This window comes from Hypanus sabinus, chromosome 22 (assembly GCF_030144855.1).
Source record: "Hypanus sabinus isolate sHypSab1 chromosome 22, sHypSab1.hap1, whole genome shotgun sequence".
In the NCBI taxonomy this organism is placed as follows: Eukaryota; Metazoa; Chordata; class Chondrichthyes; order Myliobatiformes; family Dasyatidae; genus Hypanus; species Hypanus sabinus.
The window spans coordinates 29,715,516-29,735,805 of record NC_082727.1 but is presented as its reverse complement, the minus strand read 5'-3'; the positions used below and the strand labels follow the sequence as shown (position 1 = coordinate 29,735,805).

The window sequence follows — 20,290 nt, the reverse complement described above, 5'->3', positions numbered from 1 at the left end:
GGGTCTGTTGGGAGGAGCCACACGAGCAGTCAGCAGAAGGGCGTGTCCAGACAGGTATATGTAGTTCACCACATGGACTCAAAAACAGTTCCTTCCCCCAGGCTGCCAGGATGGTCAGCACCTCCACCACCACCCATACCCATACCATACCATACCACTACCGCTACATCACCTAACATCACTTTGTGTACGTATAGTCCGTCTACGTATAACAGTTACTTGTACATTGTGTTGGCTATTCTATAGTTATATTTGTTTCTTTCATTTTTAAAATTGTTTTGGAGCAGAGTACCGAGGAATGACAGCAAACAAACTTGAATCATGAATGCTAAGAAAGTCTGCAGCCTTTCTGACTTAGACCGGGACTGAAGAGCCTCTGATTAGGGCAGAGTCGTTTGCAGTGAGGCAGCTACCTGCTGACTGATCCATCCAGCCTCATGGGTCCTCATGCTGGTTTTCAATTAAGGAGGGGATCCTGGGCTTGATAAAAATTGTGCACCAAGTCTTTTGGGAAGTCTGACCAGAAAGGCTGTTAAAACCAATGGTGCATGCGGTTACAGGAACCACATTGATGATCATTGCACACATATCTTGAAAATAAATTCCTACTGACCCAGATCAATCTTTATACTCTTGAGGAGGACGTGGCACTTACTGATAACAAACTTAACAACCTAGCTAGGGAATTACTCTTTGTAATAAATACCAGCAGCAAATACTAGCTCAACATGTACCAATTGTGGAGAAAAGATGATTGAAGTCTTCAATCCCAAACTGAGGACTTTTCATAAGAACCTGACTAAAGGTCGATTGACAGAAACATGAGCTCTTTCTGTAGAAATGCTGCCCGACCCGAGTACCTGACATCCTTTCCATTTCAGATTTCCAGCACCTGAGGTCTTTTGACTTGGAGTTGGTCTTTGCAATCTCAGGCAAAAGCATTTGCTCAAAGATGTTTGTTAGAAGAGAGGTTATAAGCATAAGGCATTCCTCTCGCCCTGCTAGAATTTCTAGATCTTTAAATTACCCATTGGATTGTCTTTCTCAAACAATCCTGAATAAGACCTTTGGGCCTAAACGTAGGTGTTTCTTTAAAGCAGGAGCTACCAACCGTTTTTTATGCCACGGGTACTTACCATTACCTGAGGGGCATGTGGACCCCAGATTGGGAACCCCTGCTTTAAAGTGCTCCTTTCTCCCAGTGGACAAAATACAAATAAGGCCATAAGACCGTAAAACATTGGAGCAGAATTAGGTCCATTGAATCTGCTCCACTATTCAATCATGGCTAATATATTATCTCTCTCAACCTTACTCTCCCACCTTCTCCCCATAGTCTTTGATGTCCTAATCAAGAACCTGCCTATCCCTGCTTTAAATATACCCGATGACTTGGATTCTACAGACATCTGTGACAATGAACTTCACCACATTCTAGTCAAATAAATTTCTTATCTCTGTTCTAAAGCGACATCCTGAGACTACGCCTTCTGGTATGAGCACCGTTAGTAACATCCGCTCCGCATCCATTGGCCTTTCAATATCTGACCGCTGTCAGTGAGATTCTTCCTCATCCTTCTAAGCTCCAGCAAGTACAAGCTCAGAGCCATCAAACACTTTCCATAGGCCAACCCTATCATACCTGGGATCATTTTCGTGAATCTCCTCTGGATCCTGTACATGCAGCACATTCTCTCTCAGTCAAGAGGGCCAAAACTACTATCAATACTCTAAATCTGATCGGACCTATGCCTTATAAAGCCTCAGCATTACAAATGACCAGGCAATCTTCACATAGCACATCCTTGTTTCAATAAATATATTAATAGCATACCTCAGGCTTATACATGCACTTATCACTCACACTGAGACTGTGTCAAAATGTTGATTGCAGATTTAATCTCATTGTTCAAATCACCCTATTCCTGAAATTACCCAGTATCAGGCTTGGCAATTTACATCAGCAAGTTATCCTTTGTACAGCTGGAAAAATACTTACTGCTTAATGATTACTTAAAACTGGCAATGATTGTTTATTAATCCAAACAAATCAACACTCATTCTAAAAGCACTGAAATGATTGGCTGGTGAAGTTACACTAAATATAATTAGACGGGAACAGATTGTTAGATTTGAGGTACAAATTTGGACTGAAGGCAAAAATGATCTCCAGGTTGAAACATCTGAAGCCACACAATTCTGGCCCCTTGCCCACTGCACCCAACATAACCTCTGTTTGGTAAATGGTGAAACGAGGAGAACGTTTTTATGAAGCACATTACAATGATTTGGAATGTGGTGTTTGGACAGATTGGATAAATACTTGCAGGGAAATTTTGGTTTGGGACTATGGGAATAGACAAAGGCAAATAGGACCCAAAAGAAAAGTTGACTGCTGCAGTCTTTTTCTCATGAATAAGTATCAGGTACATACAGCTTCTGGCAGTGTCTAAAAACCTTAGCTCCTTAAAAAATGACCAAACAAGCAAGGGGTACATTGTCGTCTAAATCAAAGAGCTAGCACAGGGAAAATGGGCCAAATTGTTACCAGCTGTTTTGAATTGTTCAAAAATTTCACACAAGTTACATTTTATAGAGGTCCTCAAGCCAGTGAGATAAGGTGGCAGTATTAGGAGGTGTTGTTACAGCAACATACAAGGGATTTTGGTTAGTTAGAGAAATGAGGCCAACAGCAGCAAATTCAACACCAGTAAGTGCAAGGTGATACCTTGTGGAAAGTCAAACCAGCGTAGGAGTTACACTATGAAAGGTAGGGCACCAGGGAATGTAGTGAAATAGAGGGAGCGAGGAGTATGAGTACATAGTTCATTGAAAGCAGTGTCACAGCTAGACAGGGAGATGAAAAAGTAAACTTAGTATGCTGATCTTCATCAGTCAAGGTACAAGTAGAGCAGCTGGGACATTATGTTGCAATTGTACAAGCCGTTGGTAAGGCTGGACTTGGAGTACTGTGTACAATTTTGGTCACCTTGTTAAAGGAAAGATGAGATTAGATTGGAAAGAGTGCAGATTTACAATAATGTTGTCAGGACCAGAGAGCCTGAGTTACTGGGAAAGGTTGGCCAGGCTAGATCTTTATTCTTTGTAGAAATGTTTAAAGTTATACGAAGCGTAGATAAGATCGATTGTAATAGACTTTCCCCAGGGTAGGGGAGACCAAAACGGGAGGGGGGCCACAGATTTGGGGTAGGAGGGAAAAGATTTGAAAAGGACCTAAGGGGCAATTTCTTCACAGAGGGTGATGAGTATATGGAGTGAAGTGCTAGAGGAATGTGAAGACCTGAGGCAGCTACAATAGCATTGCTGCAGACAGGGATGGGTAGATGAAAGGGCAAGGCTTAGAGGAAGATTTATTTTTATTTAGAGACGAGGCATGGGAACAGCCTCTTCCGGTCCAATGAGCCAGCATCACACAAGTGCACCCTTGTGACTGATTAATCTATTAAGCCAAATTTCTTAAGAATGTCAGAGCACCCAGAGGGAGCCCATGTGATCATGGGAAGAGCATACGAACTCCTTACAGACAGCGGCAGCATTGAACCCGGGCTGCTGATGTTGTAATAGCGTTACGCTAACTGCTGTACTACCATGCCGCTAATACAGGTTGAATGCAGGAGACGGGGACTAACTGGGTGGACACCAGGGTCAGCGTGGACCCAGTGAGCCAGAGTTGTTGCTCTATTTCTGAGATCTTTTACATCCACCTGAGGGTAAAGGGGAATAAATATTTTCTAGACCCTTCGACCCGGTTTCCACTTACACTATTCCCATCAACTCCTCTATCATTCATCTGCATCGTAGGGGCACTGTCATTCTCTCCCATTAACCTACCAAAGCGCACTTCCTTTGGAAGAACCTGGAGCACCCAGACTAATCCATGGGGAGAATGTGAAAGCTTCATGCAGACAGCAAGAGATTGGGATTGAACACGGGGCACTGGAAGTGTGAGGCAGCAGTTGTGATGCCACTACCAGAATGGCTCTGGAAACAGCATCTTTTACAATGCAGTGCTCAGTATGTCATCACACCAATGATTTGGCAAAGAGTAAACATTCACCATTTCAGGCTGAGACCCTTCTTCAGGATTGATGAAGAGTCTTGGCCCAAAACGTCGTCTGTTTACTCTCTTCCATAGATGCTGCCTGGCCTGCTGGGTTCCAGCATCTGCAGATTTTCACTCGTTTGTGACACCATTGATTTGGTTTGTTTCTTTGAATGACATTTGAATATCCTGGGCCCAACATATTGAGCATAATTACAAAGGAGGCATGCCGGCGGCCATATTTCATTCGGAGTTTGAGGAGATTTGGTATGTCACCAAAGACTCCAACAGATTTCCAGAGATGTACAGTGGAGACTGCACTGACTGGTTGCATCACTGTCTGGTGGGGAAGGGCCAATACACAGATGGGAAAATGTAAATTCAGCCAGCTCTGAGATGGGCACACCATCGAGGACATCAAAAGAGAATACCTCAGAAAGGCAGCATCCATCATTTTTCGATCCCCACCACCCAGGACAAGCCCTCTTCTTCTTATCATCAAGGTGGCAGCACAGGAGGCTGGACACACACTCTCAACATTTAGGAACAGTTTCTTCCCCTCCTCTATCAAATTTCTTAATGGACCAAGAACCCGTTAATACAAATTCATTAACTAGTGCAAAGGCATTCACAGTATATTTCTTATAGTAATTTATAGTATTTCTATGTAGTGCACTGCTCCTGCAAAACAAATTTCATGGAATATGTCAGTGATGATAAACTTGATTCTGCTTTTAAAATTTGAACTTTTCACTTCTGTAGGCACAAAGATGTTAATCCAGCCAAATCATACATCACCATTTCCTATCATTTAAAATGCACATGCATTAATCTCAGTTGTGGTAATGGACAAAACTGTAACAAGTAAAATGGATGGGCTGTCTGTTTTCCCTAGAGCAAAGGAGACTGGTGAAGCTTATAGAACAAGAGGCCAAAAGAGTAGTCAAAATCTGTTTTCTCCATCGTAATGTTAACAAAAGCACATGTTTAAGGTGAGGAAAAGGAGTTTCAAAGGGGATTTAAGGGGTAGTTCTTCTTACAAAGAGTGGTTAATATCTAAGCCTCACTGCCAGAGGAGGTGATGGAATGAAATACAGTCACAAGGTTAAAGAGACACGTAGACAGGCACTTACACAGTCTAGACTTAGGATAGATCTTGTGCAAGCAAATAGGATTGGGGTAGATAGGCCCAAACATTAGCAGAAACCTGGTGGGCTATAGGGTCCGTTTTGGTGCTGTATAACTCCACAAGTGCATGAAAGAAACCTTAAAAGGAATTGCCCTGGTGCAGAAAACCAACCAAAATTTTGATGAACTGAATAGCTGAGAGCAACCATTTAAAACAGGGGTTCCCAACCTTTTTTAGTCCAAGGATCAATACTATTAAATGAGGGATCCATGGACCCTAGTTTGGGAACTCCTGATTTAAAGGCAGTCTTTTAAAGTTGATTGCAGAAACGGTTAATGTCAGTCGTGGGAAATAACATTAGAAAAATAAGGAAGAAACAAAACTATTCCTGGCTCTGTTTAACAGTGAAGTGGCTAATTTTATAGCACTCTCCAAATATAAAATATGTTGATATTTATTTTGTGCCATTTTCCCACAGCTGGGTCTTTAGTGTGAGAACAACTTTGCTGCCGAGCTCATAAGACACGATTCATGTTTGTATATTAATGTTGTCCTTGGACAGGTATGAACAGATATCTGTACCACTGCTGGCACGAACACAAATCATCAACAGAAAACAAAAGATAGTCAGATAACTAAGAGCCAAACAAGGTCTTACACCCTATGACCTCTGTCTGTGCAAAACAATCCCTGGACTCAAATAAAGGTTGTGCACACTAAGTCCGATAGATTATAGCTACTGAGGTTCATCAGTTTTAAAGGTACCACTGTCAAAAAACACGGGTACATATTGACAATATTGGAGGAGTCACTGACGAGTAGGGGTGGGGTTGGGGTGGGGAAGTGGGGGGCAAGGATAAAAAGTTCACCAATTGGCAGAAATGTGTTAAGGCTCAGCATACAGAGGCAAAATGTATTCATGCAGAACCAAAGGACCAGTGTCACCAGAAGTAATAGGAGCCTTTGACCATTTCTTCCCTGGGTCAGGATACCATCTGTTGCTGACTTACAAAGGGAAGTTCGAGACTCTGCTGATCTGAGTCATGTACTCCACTGGGGATGGGGACAGGGAAAGAATTGACTTTATTTCTTACTCCTTCACATACATGAGGAGTAAAAATCTTTTTGTTTTGTCTCCGTCTGAATGTGCAATTTATAGTAATTTATAATAAGTAGTATGTACAACAGGACAGCCAATATAGTGTAGAAATACATTTGTATCAGCATAAATGAATGGGTCTGATGGCATGGTGGAAGAAGCTGTCCCAGAGCATGTTGGTTCTGGCTTTAATGCTGGGGTATCATTTCATGGATGGTAGCAGCTGTAACAATGTGTGGTTGGGTGAAATGATCATTCGGGCCCTTTTTATGAACCTGTCTTGTTAAACGTCCTGAATAGTGGGAAGTTCACATTTACAGATGCATTGGGCTGTCCACACCACTCTCCACAGAGTCCTGTCATTGAGAGAAGTACAGTTCCCATACCAGGCAGTGATGCAGCCAGTCAAGGATGTTCTCAGTTGTGCCCCTGTAGAAAGTTCTTTTGGGGATCAATTCCCCCATCCCACCCTTCCCCCAAACTTTGTTACCCTACAATGTGCAGGACTTCTTTGAGGGCAGAAGTTTAGATATCTGACCTATCTCACTCCAAAACTGTCACTACTTATTTAAGCTTACATTGTTCAACATCCCGGCCACTATCGATGAGCAAAATACAAAAATGATTGATTAATTTGTCCTTTAATGCTGATACAAACTTTGTGCTTAAGAAAGTTAAGGACTTCCCATCTGATGTACACACATTAGAACTAATGCCCTTTGAGACTTCTTCCTGATTATATGACCTTGAGTTGTTTATGCAAGTTTAATCTGATAAAAAAAAATACTGAGGCATCGTGTGTCATATCAGAATTTGAGCAACTACTCACTTGGCACATATTGGGGCACTGCAAGATAGCCGCTAGCATATTAATTTTGGATGCAAAACAGATCGGCAGCTTGTTTTACATGCCAACAACTTTCTTCTCCACTGAAAGCAGTGGAAGATATAAAAGGTTGAAAAATGGACTGAACACATCTGAATTTGATATCTGGGGCTAAGTAAATCTCGACTGCTGCATTTAAGCTTGCTGATCAACACTACCGCCATGGGCCAAATCAAAGGTGGTGACAAATCAGCATATGGGAAGGAGACTGAAAATCTGGTCGAGTGGTGCCACAACAACAACCCCTTACTCAAAGTTAGCAAGACCAACAAACTGATGACCGATAGGAGGAAGACAACACCTCAGCACATCCTCATTAGGGGATTGAACATGCAGGGAGTCAGTAGATTTGAATTCCTTGGTGTTACCATATCAGAGGATCTATCTTTGAAGTTTGCATAGATTCAACATGTCATCAAAAATTTTGACAGACCCCTATAGATGAATAACAGAGAGCATCTTAACTGGTTGTATCATGGCCTGGTATGGGAACACCAAGGCCCAGGAACAGAAAAGCAAACAGAAAGTAATAGATACAGCCCTGTTCATTACATGCAAAGCCCTCCACATCATTGATCACATTTGCAAGGAGCATCTACACAAGAAAGCAGCATCCATCATCCAGGCCATGGTGTCTTCTCACTACTACCATCAGACAGAAAGTACGGGATGTTCGGTCTCATACCACCAGGGTCAGGAACGGTTATTAACCTACAATCATTAAGCTCCTAAATTGGCAGGTGTAACTTCACCTCACCTCAACTCTGAACTGATTCCACATCCTATGGACTTACTTTCAAAGACTCTACACTCATGTTCTCAGTATTATTTGTTTTTTATTTACACAATTTGTCTTCTTTTGTACATTGGCTGTTTTGTCTTTGTTTCTTTTCATAAATTCTATTACATTTATTTTCCTGTAAATGCTGCAAGTAATTGAGTTTCAAGATTATATATGGTACATTGATAACAAAATTTACTTGACTTGAATGTACACCAAGTTAATCCGCAGTTGGTTCAAGACATTTTACAAACTCTGCTGTTACATTCAACCATAAGCTACAAAAGCCTGCTTAATCTCCATGACCCATGATCACCCGAGAGACGTGGGAGAGGAAACAACCATTATAGACCTGAATCTTGTGCTCTCAGGTGGGGCAACTTGAGTGATCTGAGCAGATGCTTGTCACAAAGCACAATGTCATGATGCTCAGAGCTGACAGCCAGACAGTCATCTCCTGCTTTCACAAATCAATAGCATTAAATGACCACTATAGAGGAAAATAATTGATGTCCTGAGATCGGTTAACTTTTCAGTAACGGCTTGTGGAATTCACACCAAATCTCAAGTGACAAATGGAATGAAGATTGGGATCTTGATAACTTAGACCAGGGGCTCCCAACCTTATTTATGTCCTGGACTCCTACCATTTATTGAAGGGTCTGTGGACCCCAGGTTGGGAACCTGTGGGCTTAGAGACATCTTAATGTAGACCAGTGTAGAACAGGAACAGACCCTTCAGTCCACAATGATGCCAAACTAAACTACACATCTGCATGTAGATAGTCTGTATCCCTCTATTCCCTGTCTGTTCTCGTGTCTGTCCAGTCATCTAATCTCAATACATCCACATTGGAAGTGGTGTATAGAATTTTACATCCAGAATCCTGGCCAAGCTCGGTTCTGCCCATTCTGACTCCTCTTCAGCTGGGTACTGACCATCTCATCCATTCCAGGCAACTACTTTGGGGCTAGTATTTCATGCATGCCAAAAGTTAGCTGGTTATCTGCTTAATTGAGAATATTAAGCCAAGTAATGTTTAAAAAGTTCTTTGTAGGAATTGTTTAGTACAGAAGGAATAGTCTTGTCTAGTAAATTAGTAAAATGTTACCAAAACCGCCAGAGCTGTTCCAGGCTTTTGTAAATAAAACAGTGGAAGTAATGGGTGGAAACTTATGTAAAACTCACAGCCACCAGTATTGAGTTGGGGTTTACTTTAAGAGGCTGGTCTGACATAATCGCGTAATTAGGTGAAGTTTTTTTTCCCACACTTTATGTTCTGAGTTTGGAGGACATTAAGAGTTATTATGGTTTCCCTTAAACTTAAAATGTCCCTGCCATTTTACTTACAAAAGCCTACATTGGCTACCCCTACGTGATGACAGTGGTTATGAATTATGCATACGTTTCCATTACATTACCCTACGCTGTCGATGTGGTGTTCGCATGCTTCTTCTACGACCACTGGGCACTCTGGGTTCCTCCAGCACCAGTTATTAGGTTAGATGGAGACTGTAAGTAACCCCTGGTGTTGCTGGCTGAAGGAAGAATTGGTGGGGGGCAGGGTATGTTAATGGACAAATCAGAGAGAAGAGGTTACAGGGAACTCAGTGAGAAAATTGGATTGTTCTGAGAAATAGCATGAACCTGATTGGCTAAAATTTTCATGTTATATGGAAAAATATCACATTTAGAAATTATTCCAGTGGAAGATGTCAAGATTACAGAATGGCAAATTACAATGATGATTGTTTGGAGAAGCAATGAAATGGCATTGGGAAATATTTTAATGTGTCTAGCCTATTGGAAGTTTGTTTACTCTGTTGGCTGACACTGTCAAGGTCACAGACCATCAGGTTAGTGTTACAAAATGCAGATCAAGGTCCTTTAAGCAAAGTTTATAGTTGGCCAATAAATGAAATTCATGCTCTCAAGTGTGCTTCACTGTATTTTAAGTGCAGGTTTACATGAGGGACAGGTACACAGTAAAAACAACAAAGTAGAATTAATGGAAAACTGTAGACAAGGGATATACAGTATGTAATTCCTTTGTGAATAGGATCATTGGAAGAACATGCGCTAGACAGAATATTGTGCCAGGCAATCCTTGGTGAGACCACGACTCAAAACCTAATGCATTACCATTCCTTCTGGATTTCTGGTTCTCCCAGGATCACTGCAAACACCTGCAATTTTAATTGTGCTGACGATGTGGCAGACCTCCTGTGTATGCATGGATTAGCAGGAGCTGGCCTGCTCCACCATTTAATAATCTCGCAGATGATCTGAAGATTCCCTCAGCTCTGCATTCAAATCAATCAGGCTAAGTATTCACCTCCTTACTTATCAAGTACCTAAAACAAAGGCTCTGCTTTCATCACCGTTTGAGGAAGAGTTTTCCAAAGACTCACAACACAGAGGGGAAAAAAGATACACTTCTGCATGAGCAACCCTTATTTTCCAAAGCACAAGTAGTTCTGTAGATGCTGGAAATCTACAGCAACACACGCAAAATGCTGATGGAACTCAGCAAGTCAGGCAACATCTGTGGATGGGAATAAATTGAACTGAACTGACTTTATTTCTTACATCCTTCATATACATGAGTAAAAATCTTTACATCTCCATCTAAGTGTGCAATGTGCAATTAATAATTTATAATAAATAGTATGTACAATGGAACATTCAATATAACATAGAAATACAATTATATCAGCATGAGTTAATCAGTCTGATGGCCTGGTGGAAGAAGCTGTCCCAGAGCCTGTTGGTCCTGGCTTTTCTGCTGTGGTACTGTTTCCCAGATGGTAACAGCTGGAACAGTTTGTGGTTGGGGTGACTCGGGTCACCAATGATCCTTCAGGTCTTTTTTACACACCTGTCTTTGTAAATATCCTGAATAGTAGGAAGTTCACATCTACAGATGTGGATGAGCTTAAAGCGTGGATTGATACCTGGAATTATGATGTTGTAGCTATTAGTGAAACATGGTTGCAGGAAGGGTGTGTTTGGCAACTAAATATTCCTGGATTTAGTTGCTTCAGGTGTGATAGAGTAGGAGGGGCCAGAGGAGGAGGTGTTGCATTGCTTGTCCGAGAAAATCTTATGGCGGTGCTTTGGAAGGATAGATTAGAGAGCTCCTCTAGGGAGGCCATTTGGGTGGAATTGAAGAATGGGAAAGGTGCAGTAACACTGATAGGAGTGTATTATAGGCCACCTAATGGGGCGCGTGAGTTGGAAGAGCAAATGTGTAAGGAGATAGCAGATATTTGTAGTAAACACAAGGTGGTGATTGTGGGAGATTTTAATTTTCCACATGTAGACTGGGAAGCTCATTCTGTAAAAGGGCTGGATGGTTTAGAGTTTGTGAAATGTTTTTTGCAACAATACATAGAAGTACCGACTAGAGATGGGGCAGTGTTGGATCTCCTGTTAGGGAATGCGATAGGTCAGCTGACAGATGTATGTGTTGGGGAGCACTTCGGGTCCAGTGATCACAATAGCATTGGCTTCAATATAATTATGGAGAAGGACAGGACTGGATCTAGAGTTGAGATTTTTGATTGGAGAAAGGCTAACTTTGAGGGGATGCGAAGGGATTTAGAGAGAGTGGATTGGGTCAAGTTGTTTTATGGGAAGGATGTAATAGAGAAATGGAGGTCATTTAGGGGTGAAATTATGAGGGTACAGAATCTTTATGTTCCTGTTAGGGTGAAAGGAAAGGTTAAAGGTTTGAGAGCACCATGGTTTTCAAGGGATATTAGAAATTTGGTTCAGAAAAAGAGGGATGTCTACAATAGATATAGGCAGCATGGAGCAAAGGAATTGCTCGAGGAATATAAAGAATGTAAAAGGAATCTTAAGAAGGAGATTAGAAAAGCTAAAAGAAGATACGAGGTTGGTTTGGCAAATAAGGTGAAAGTAAATCCGAAAGGTTTCTACAGTTATATTAAAAGCAAGAGGATAGTGAGGGATAAAATTGGCCCCTTAGAGAATCAGAGTGGTCAGCTATGTGTGGAACCGAAGGAGATGGGAGAGATTTTGAATGATTTCTTCTCTTCGGTATTCACTAAGGAGAAGGATATTGAATTGTCTAAGGTGTGGGAAAGAAGTAAGGAAGTTATGGAACCTATGACAATTAAAGAGGTGGAGGTACTGGCGCTTTTAAGAAATTTAAAAGTGGATAAATCTCTGGGTCCTGACAGGATATTCCCCAGGACCTTGAGGGAAGTTTGTGTAGAAATAGCAGGAGCTCTGACGGAGATCTTTAAGATGTCATTAGAAACGGGGATTGTGCCAGAGGATTGGCGTATTGCTCATGTGGTTCCATTGTTTAAAAAGGGTTCTAGAAGGAAGCCTAGCAATTATAGACCTGTCAGTTTGACATCAGTGGTGGGTAAATTAATGGAAAGTATTCTTAGAGATAGTATTTATAATTATCTGGATAGACGGGATCTGATTAGAAGTAGCCAGCATGGATTTGTGCGTGGAAGGTCATGTTTGACAAACCTTATTGAATTTTTTGAAGAAGTTACGAGGAATGTTGACGAGGGTAAGGCAGTGGATGTAGTCTATATGGACTTCAGCAAAGCCTTTGACAAAGTTCCACATGGAAGGTTAGTTAAGAAGGTTCAGTCGTTAGGTATTAATGCTGGAGTAATAAAATGGATTCAACAGTGGCTAGATGGGAGATGCCAGAGAGTAGTGGTGGATAATTGTTTATCGGGATGGAGGCCGGTGACTAGTGGGGTGCCTCAGGGATCTGTTTTGGGCCCAATGTTGTTTGTAATATACATAAATGATCTGGATGATGGGGTGGTAAATTGGATTAGTAAGTATGCCGATGATACTAAGGTAGGTGGTGTTGTGGATAATGAGGTGGATTTTCAAAGCTTGCAGGGAGATTTATGCCGGTTAGAAGAATGGGCTGAACGTTGGCAGATGGAGTTTAATGCTGAGAAGTGTGAGGTTCTTCATTTTGGCAGGAATAATCCAAATAGAACATACAGAGTAAATGGTAGGGCATTGAGGAATGCAGAGGAACAGAGAGATCTAGGAATAACTGTGCATAGTTCCCTGAAAGTGGAGTCTCATGTAGATAGGGTGGTGAAGAGGGCTTTTGGAACGCTGGCCTTTATAAATCAAAGCATTGAGTACAGAAGTTGGGATGTAATGCTAAAGTTGTACAAGGCATTGGTAAGGCCAAATTTGGAATATTGTGTGCAGTTCTGGTCACCGAATTATAGGAAACATATCAATAAATTAGAGAGAGTGCAGAGACGATTTACTAGGATGTTACCTGGGTTTCAGCACTTAAGTTACAGAGAAAGGTTGAACAAGTTAGGTCTCTATTCATTGGAGCGTAGAAGGTTGAGGGGGATTTGATCGAGGTATTTAAAATTTTGAGAGGGATAGATAGAGTTGACGTGAACAGGCTGTTTCCATTGAGAGTAGGGGAGATTCAAACTAGAGGACATGATTTGAGAGTTAGGGGGCAGAAGTTTAAGGGAAACACGAGGGGGTATTTCTTTACTCAAAGAGTGATAGCTGTGTGGAATGAGCTTCCTGTAGAAGTAGTAGAGGCCAGTTCAGTTGTGTCATTTAAGGTAAAATTGGATAGGTATATGGACAGGAAAGGAGTGGAGGGTTATGGGCTGAATGCGGGTAGGTGGGACTAGGTGAGATTAAGGGTTCGGCACGGACTAGGAGGGCCAAGATGGCCTGTTTCCGTGCTGTGATTGTTATATGGTTATATACAGATGTGCTGGGCTGTTCACACCACTGTCTGCAGAGTCCTGCAATTGAGGGAAGTGCAGTTCCCATACCAGGCAGTGATCAGCTAGTCAGGATGCTCTCAATTGTGCCCCTGCAGAAAGTTCTCAGGATTTGGAGGCCCATAACAAAGTTCTTCAACCGTCTGAAGTGAAAGAGACACCATGGTGCTTTTTAAAAAAAATCACACAGCTGGTATGTACAGACCACGTGAGATCCTCAGTGATGTGTATGTCGAGGAACTTGAAGCTGTTCACCATCTCTCAACCCCAGATCCAATAGGGGTTTGCCTGTCTCCATTCCTCCTGTAATCCACAACCAGCTCCTTTGTTTTCGCGACATTGAGGAAGAGGTTGTTTTCTTGACACCATTGTGTCAGGGTGGTTACTTCTTCTCTGTAAGCTGCCTCTTTATTATTTGAGATTAGGCCAATCACTGTAGTATCATCAGCAAATGTAATTAGTACATTGGAGCTGTGGGTGGTGACAAAGTCATGGATGTACAGAGTAAAGGAGGGGGCTTAGGACACAGACCTGAGAGACACTTGTGTTGAGGGGCAGAGGTGAGGGAGCCCACTCTTACCGCCTGCTGGCAATATGACAGGAATTCCAGGATCCAGGTGCACAAGGCAGGGTGAAGGCTGAGGTTCTCTGAGCTTCTTGTCGAGCCTGATGAGAATTATGGTGTTGAATGCTGAACTGTAGTCCAGGAACAGCATTCCCACATAAGCATCCTTCTTCTCCAGATGTGTAAGAATGGTGTGGCTATTGCATTGTCTGTCGATCAGTTGTGTTGGTAGACGAATTGTAGGGGGTCCAGTGTGGGTGGCAGCATGCTGCAGACGTAATCCTTGACCAGCCACTCAATGTATTTGCTTATTATTGAGGTGAGTGCGACAGGACACCAGTCACTCAGACATGTTACCTTGGTCTTTTTAGGTACAGGAACAATGGTAGATGTTTTGAAGCAGGAGGGCACTCTACACTGGAAGAGAAGGAAATTATTGAATGCTTCAAGCTGAGACCCTTTTGTTATCCCCTCTGCGCCTTATAGATCATCAGGCGGCAATACTGCCGTTTTGTTAGCATTTGTCTGCTTTTTTTTTTAACAAGGCCGAGTTGCTAGCTTGGTTGGAAAATGTGCAAGGAGCCGGCCGAGTCAGACCTGGGACCATTGGCCTCAAAGTCTGGTGCTACACTACAGCACCAGCTGGCTGGTGAGACCCTTTATCAGGACTGAAGAGGAAGGCAGAAAGAAGTCAGAATAAGAAGGTGGGGTGATGGAAGGAGTGCAAGTTGGTAGGTGATAGCTGGAACCAGGTGAGGGGAAGGTCGGAGGGTGGATGGGCAGGGGGAGGGAATGAAGTGAGGAGCTGGGAAGTAATAGGTGGAAGAGATAAATGGCTGAAGAAGGAATCTGATAGGAGAGTGGACCACAGGAGAAAGGGAAGGAGGGCACCAGGAGATGTGTTTTTCTACAATGACCCTTGGTTCTAGATTCTTTCACAAGAGAATCAGCTTCACATCCACCCTATCAAGATTACTGATGACCTTATGTTTCAGTCGAGTCTCTCTCATTCTCCTGAACTCCAGCAGATACAAGACCAACCCGTAGAGTCTTTGCACACAAGACAACATGCCCATTTCCATTATTGGTGCAGCAATATTTCCAGTGCTTCAGCATCCTTCCTAAAACATGAGGACAATATTGTACTCAATACAGGTCTGCCTCAGGTTACCAATGATCAACCTACGGACAGGCTGTACACGAGAGACCGGCAGGCTGGAATTGCTGGCCACTGTGGGGCTGCAGTCATCTTCTGCTATGTAGGAACTCGGTTCATAGCAGTATCGGAATGATTGAGTTAAATACCCTGGTCTAACTAAATGTTAAACAGGGCATTAAACTCAACCATTGACATTGGCTGACCTATGCCTTTTTAAAAATAATATTGACAGATTGCCACATTTCTGGCTTGTGAACTGTTTAATCTCTCAGGAGTGAAACCCTGTGGTAACCTAAAAATTGGGTCTCACCAATCCCCAGTACAATCTCCTATCTTTTGTATTCAATTGCCCTAGCAATCAACAAGTTCGTTAGCGTTCCAAATTATTTGATGTCCTAATGTAATGTACTTTTGCAAATCAAGCACAAGAGCACCAAGCTCCTCATGAATCACTCAAAATGCTAGAGGAACTCATCAGGTTAGGCAGCATCTATGAAGAGGAGTAAACTGTTGATGTTTCAAGCTAAGATCCTTCACTGCGACTTAGGTCAGCCCAAAACTTTGGTTTATTCCTCTCCATAGATGCTGCTTGATCTGCTGAGCTCCTCCACCAATTTATATGTGTAACTCTGGATTACCAGCATCTGCAGAATCTCTTGTGTTTACGCCCTTTTGAATCTCAATAGTTTTGCACAACTTAGAAAATAAGCTTCTATTTGGTATTTTCCCAAATAATACTGTTGTCAGATCTTTGCTCACTTAATCATCCTACAAAATCTCCATGTAACATATTTCAATAACTTCATTTGTCAACAGCAGGTTTGGCAATCAAGCTTTTACTACCTTCATTCAAGCCTTTACAGTTGAAGGTTGAGGACCCGGCACCATGGCAAACAACTTATTACATATTGCCCCTTTATTTCTACCATTTCCTGTCAGCCCCTTGATTTTCCACACTCACCAACATTACTGATTCAAAGCTTTACAGCACCCGAGTTCTCAGACAGATAAATCCAAGACATTTTAGATCACCGCACCTTTCCATTGGGAAGTGATACCGAGCAGAGGGACAGGATTAACACTGAGTAACGTGATACTTTAAGACACAGTAGGTTGTGGTCCAAGCAATGAGAAGTGGGGATAGAGAATAGCTATTTGCAAGGTCTTCAAAGTATGATGGAAAAGTTTTTGAAGGAGGAATATTTCAGGTAGAAATTTTCAAAGTTCGAACTAAATTATCAAACTACATATATGTCACCGTATATTACCACGAGATTCATTGTCTTGCAGGCATTCACAGTAGAACAAAGAAATACCCGAGAACTGATGAAAAATCACACACAAAGACAAACAACCAATGTGCAAAAGACAAACTTAAGTATAAAAAACTGCAATTCAAATAAAACAATAATAAATAATACCTAAAACATGAATTGTAGAGTCCTTGAAAGTGAGTCTGCAGGTTGTGGAATCAGTTCAGTGTTGAGTTGAGTGAAGTTATCCACACTGGTTCAGGAGCCTAATGCTTGAAAGTTCCAAGTGCTCCTGTCACATTTTGTCACCCCGTAACTTTATCCTTCAATCTCTCTGAATTATGGAGGACAGCATATGTATAAATGTCTCTCTCCAGCAGACTTCATCATGATCATCATGATTCCAGTATTTCTACTTTTTTTTTAATGTTCTATCACTGAGCAACAGTGAACCATCTGATTGGCCTATCAGAGTTCTCTTTGGGAACTGGTTGACCAGATCAGCATTTCAAATCCGGCTATTGTTCACGATTGCACTTAATTTTAAAAAGAAGGGTAATAACTGTTCCTGAACTTGGTGGCGTGAGACCCAAGGTTTCTATACCTCCTTCCCAAAGGCTGTAGTGAGAAGAGAGAATGACCCGTATGGGGGCGGAGAAGAGGTCTTTAATGATGGATGCTGTTTTTTTGTGGCAGCACTCCACGTAGCAGTGGAAGCAATCTGTCATGGAGGGGGTGGTGGGGGTGCAATATATACCACCATTAGAACTTGTTTAACATCCCTCCCTTCCGCTCAATCTATACCAATTCTCCACACGTGAAACAAACAGTGTTAATGCACATTTCATTGCCAATGTCATGTCACCATTAACACTGAGACACCGACGTTCTTCGCGTTGGACAGGAACTTTGGAAAAACTTTTCTACTTTAGGTCAGGCAGGATTGAGTACGCAAATGGCTGCACATTACATGAGGGCAACATGGTGAAAGCTAATGCAGCCTTGGTCACAGATAAATGAGGGAGCAGATGATAAATTGGGATAGGTTTCAACGGAATCAGGTTGAGAGCAATGTCTTAACTGAAAGGAGAGAAAGGATCTAGGCTAAAAGGTGCAAGGAGTCAAATCCCACCACTGAATGTAATGTGGAGACCATCGCAAAAATCTAACTATAAACAGTGTGACAGAGATAAGTATTCTAGACTTATTTTTAATAAATGATATTGAAATTTATAAAGTAGTCAGAGGACAAGGACTTCAGAACAGCATTATAAAACATTTCAGTGTAGATGAGTAGATAAAGTAACTGGACGAACAGAATATAAAATGTTGCAAGATTTTGCTCATTTTAAGTAATTCTGAGATAGTAGCAATAAATCTGGACATCAGGCAACCTTAACGTAAAAAGAATATTTATAATGGGAGACTTTAATTTTCATAAAGATCAGATAAGGTAGAACACCATGTTCCAAAAACAATTAGAGATCAGGTTATCTTTGATAATGATTAATAACCCTGAACTAGTGAATACCATGGGTTCCAAGCTAACTCAGCGAAATATCATTTTACAATCAATTAGGCAATCAAAGGAGAAGAGAAACATGTCACACAACAAGGATTTCAGTGCAGATAAGATCAAGCAGAAGGATGGGCAAGAATTGAGCATAATAAACTGAGCAAAACTATTCCCATAAATGGATGAAAAATGCATTTGGGAAAATACTAGGATCATACATAACAGTCAAGAGCTATAATTATATTTTAAAAAGTGCATCAGTAAAAAGAGTTGGCATGAAGATGAAGTTCATTTACTGGAAACAGCAACTCATTTCTCTCTCTCCCCCTCTCTCTGCAGTTGCTGACTGGTCCACTGAGTTTTCCCCCAGCTTTTTTGCTCTTATTTTCTGCTTTGATTAACGATCTGTGAATTGGAAGTTAAAAGAATAATGAGGTAAAAAAAGAAGTGGTTTGAGCTTGAAAAAAATAAAAAGCTTGCTTGAATGCTAGAAATATCAAGGTCAGCGGTAGAGTCTCTTACTAATAGATTAAGCAATACAAAGTGGCCAAGAGAGAGAACATGGCCAATTTCATAATTAAAAATACAAAGCAGATTTATTAAATAGCACTACATTACACACTACAGGCTGCATCCGCAAGGCAAACAGCATTATGAAAGGACCCCACGCACCCCTCATACAAACTCTTCTCCTTCCTGCCATCTGGGAAAAGGCACCGGAGCATTCTGGCTCTCACGACCAGACTACGTAACAGTTTCTTCCCCCAAGCTATCAGACTCCTCAATACCCAGAGACTGGACTGACACCAACATACTGCCCTCTACTGTGCCTATTGTCTTGTTTATTATTTATTGTAATGCCTGCACTGTTTTGTGCACTTTATGCAGTCCTGGGTAGGTCTGTAGTCTGGTGTAGTTTCTTTTTTCCCTGTGTTGTTTTCACGTAGTTCAGTGTAGTTTTTGGATTGTTTCATGTAGCATCATGGTCCTGAAAAACACTCTCTCATTTTTACTGTGTACTGTACCAGCAGTCATGGTCGAAATGACAATAAAAAGTGACTTGACTTGACCAACTACTTTATGTTACTCAGCAAAGTAGGGGATAATGATAAAATATCAGAGACAGAAGCAGAACTAAAACAGATCAGAGAAACTAGCTACAATGATTCAGATTAATATGAAATAAAAGCGGTAAAGTTTTGACTAACATTGTTAAAATAAAAGGCAACTCTTCTGGATACAAGTTACCCTTCACTGGTCAGGGTCAATATTGGATGTTGCGTCCTGGCTGTCTTTATAATACACAAGCCAGGGCATAATGATAAGGAGAGCAAGCTAGTGTCCATGCAGCTGAAGAATCCAAAGATACAGTTTGGCACCAGCAGTGTCGCAGGGATTACCATCCGGCGTTGAGCTCAACATAGGACCTGCCTGAGGGACTCCAGTTATGGAATTTCCTCGGGGATTATTCCCAAGCACTTGCCATGGATAAATACCTCAAGGCAAGAGAGGTTTGAGGTCAGAGATTTTCTTCGGAGGCAGAGGCTGATGAGTCTCATCTGCCCGAAACGGCCGGCTTTAAGGTGCCAGCCAGTAACTCACCTTTGTCCCTTCTCCCTTTGGTGAAATTGTTCTGCTGGGCTTAGTAGCTAAGCCCCATGTGAAGGCCATAACATAGACTTGGTTGTCCGAGGCTATTTGAGATGCACGCCTTTGGAAGCATTTAACAGGTAATGGGAGCTCATTTCCACCAACCCACCCCTGCCAATCCGGCTATAAAAACCTTAAGGAACCTACAATTTCCCCACAGCTTTATAATAGATGTGGAGGATTATCCCCAAAACTCTCAATTCAGCAATTATCTATTTGCCAATGCCATTAGTAAGGAAATAGGAAGATAATTTATAACATTGTAGCATGGAAAAGAGGACACTCAATGTTTTGGACCGAAGCCCCTCAATAGTCTTTTCCATAGATGCTCCTTGGCCTGCTGAGTTCCTCTAGCATTTGTGTGCCCTGCTTGGATTTCCAACATCTGCAGATTTTCTCTTGTTTGACATTGTA

General features: G+C 41.7%; 1 protein-coding gene across 2 annotated transcripts in view; it reads right to left on the bottom strand.

Moving 5' to 3' along the window:
* Positions 1–20,290, bottom strand: part of ccdc6b (coiled-coil domain containing 6b) — a 149,037-nt gene that overhangs the window by 33,839 nt on the left and 94,908 nt on the right. Inside the window, exon 10 of one of the 2 annotated variants that reach the window (XM_059947416.1) lies at positions 18,281–18,631. The exons of the other annotated variant lie outside the window; for it this stretch is intronic. Within the exon in view, the coding sequence (XP_059803399.1) occupies positions 18,484–18,631 (148 nt within the window). The 3' untranslated portion in view covers positions 18,281–18,483. Of the gene's footprint in view, positions 1–18,280; positions 18,632–20,290 lie in introns of those variants that run through there. 2 annotated transcript variants of the gene reach the window in all.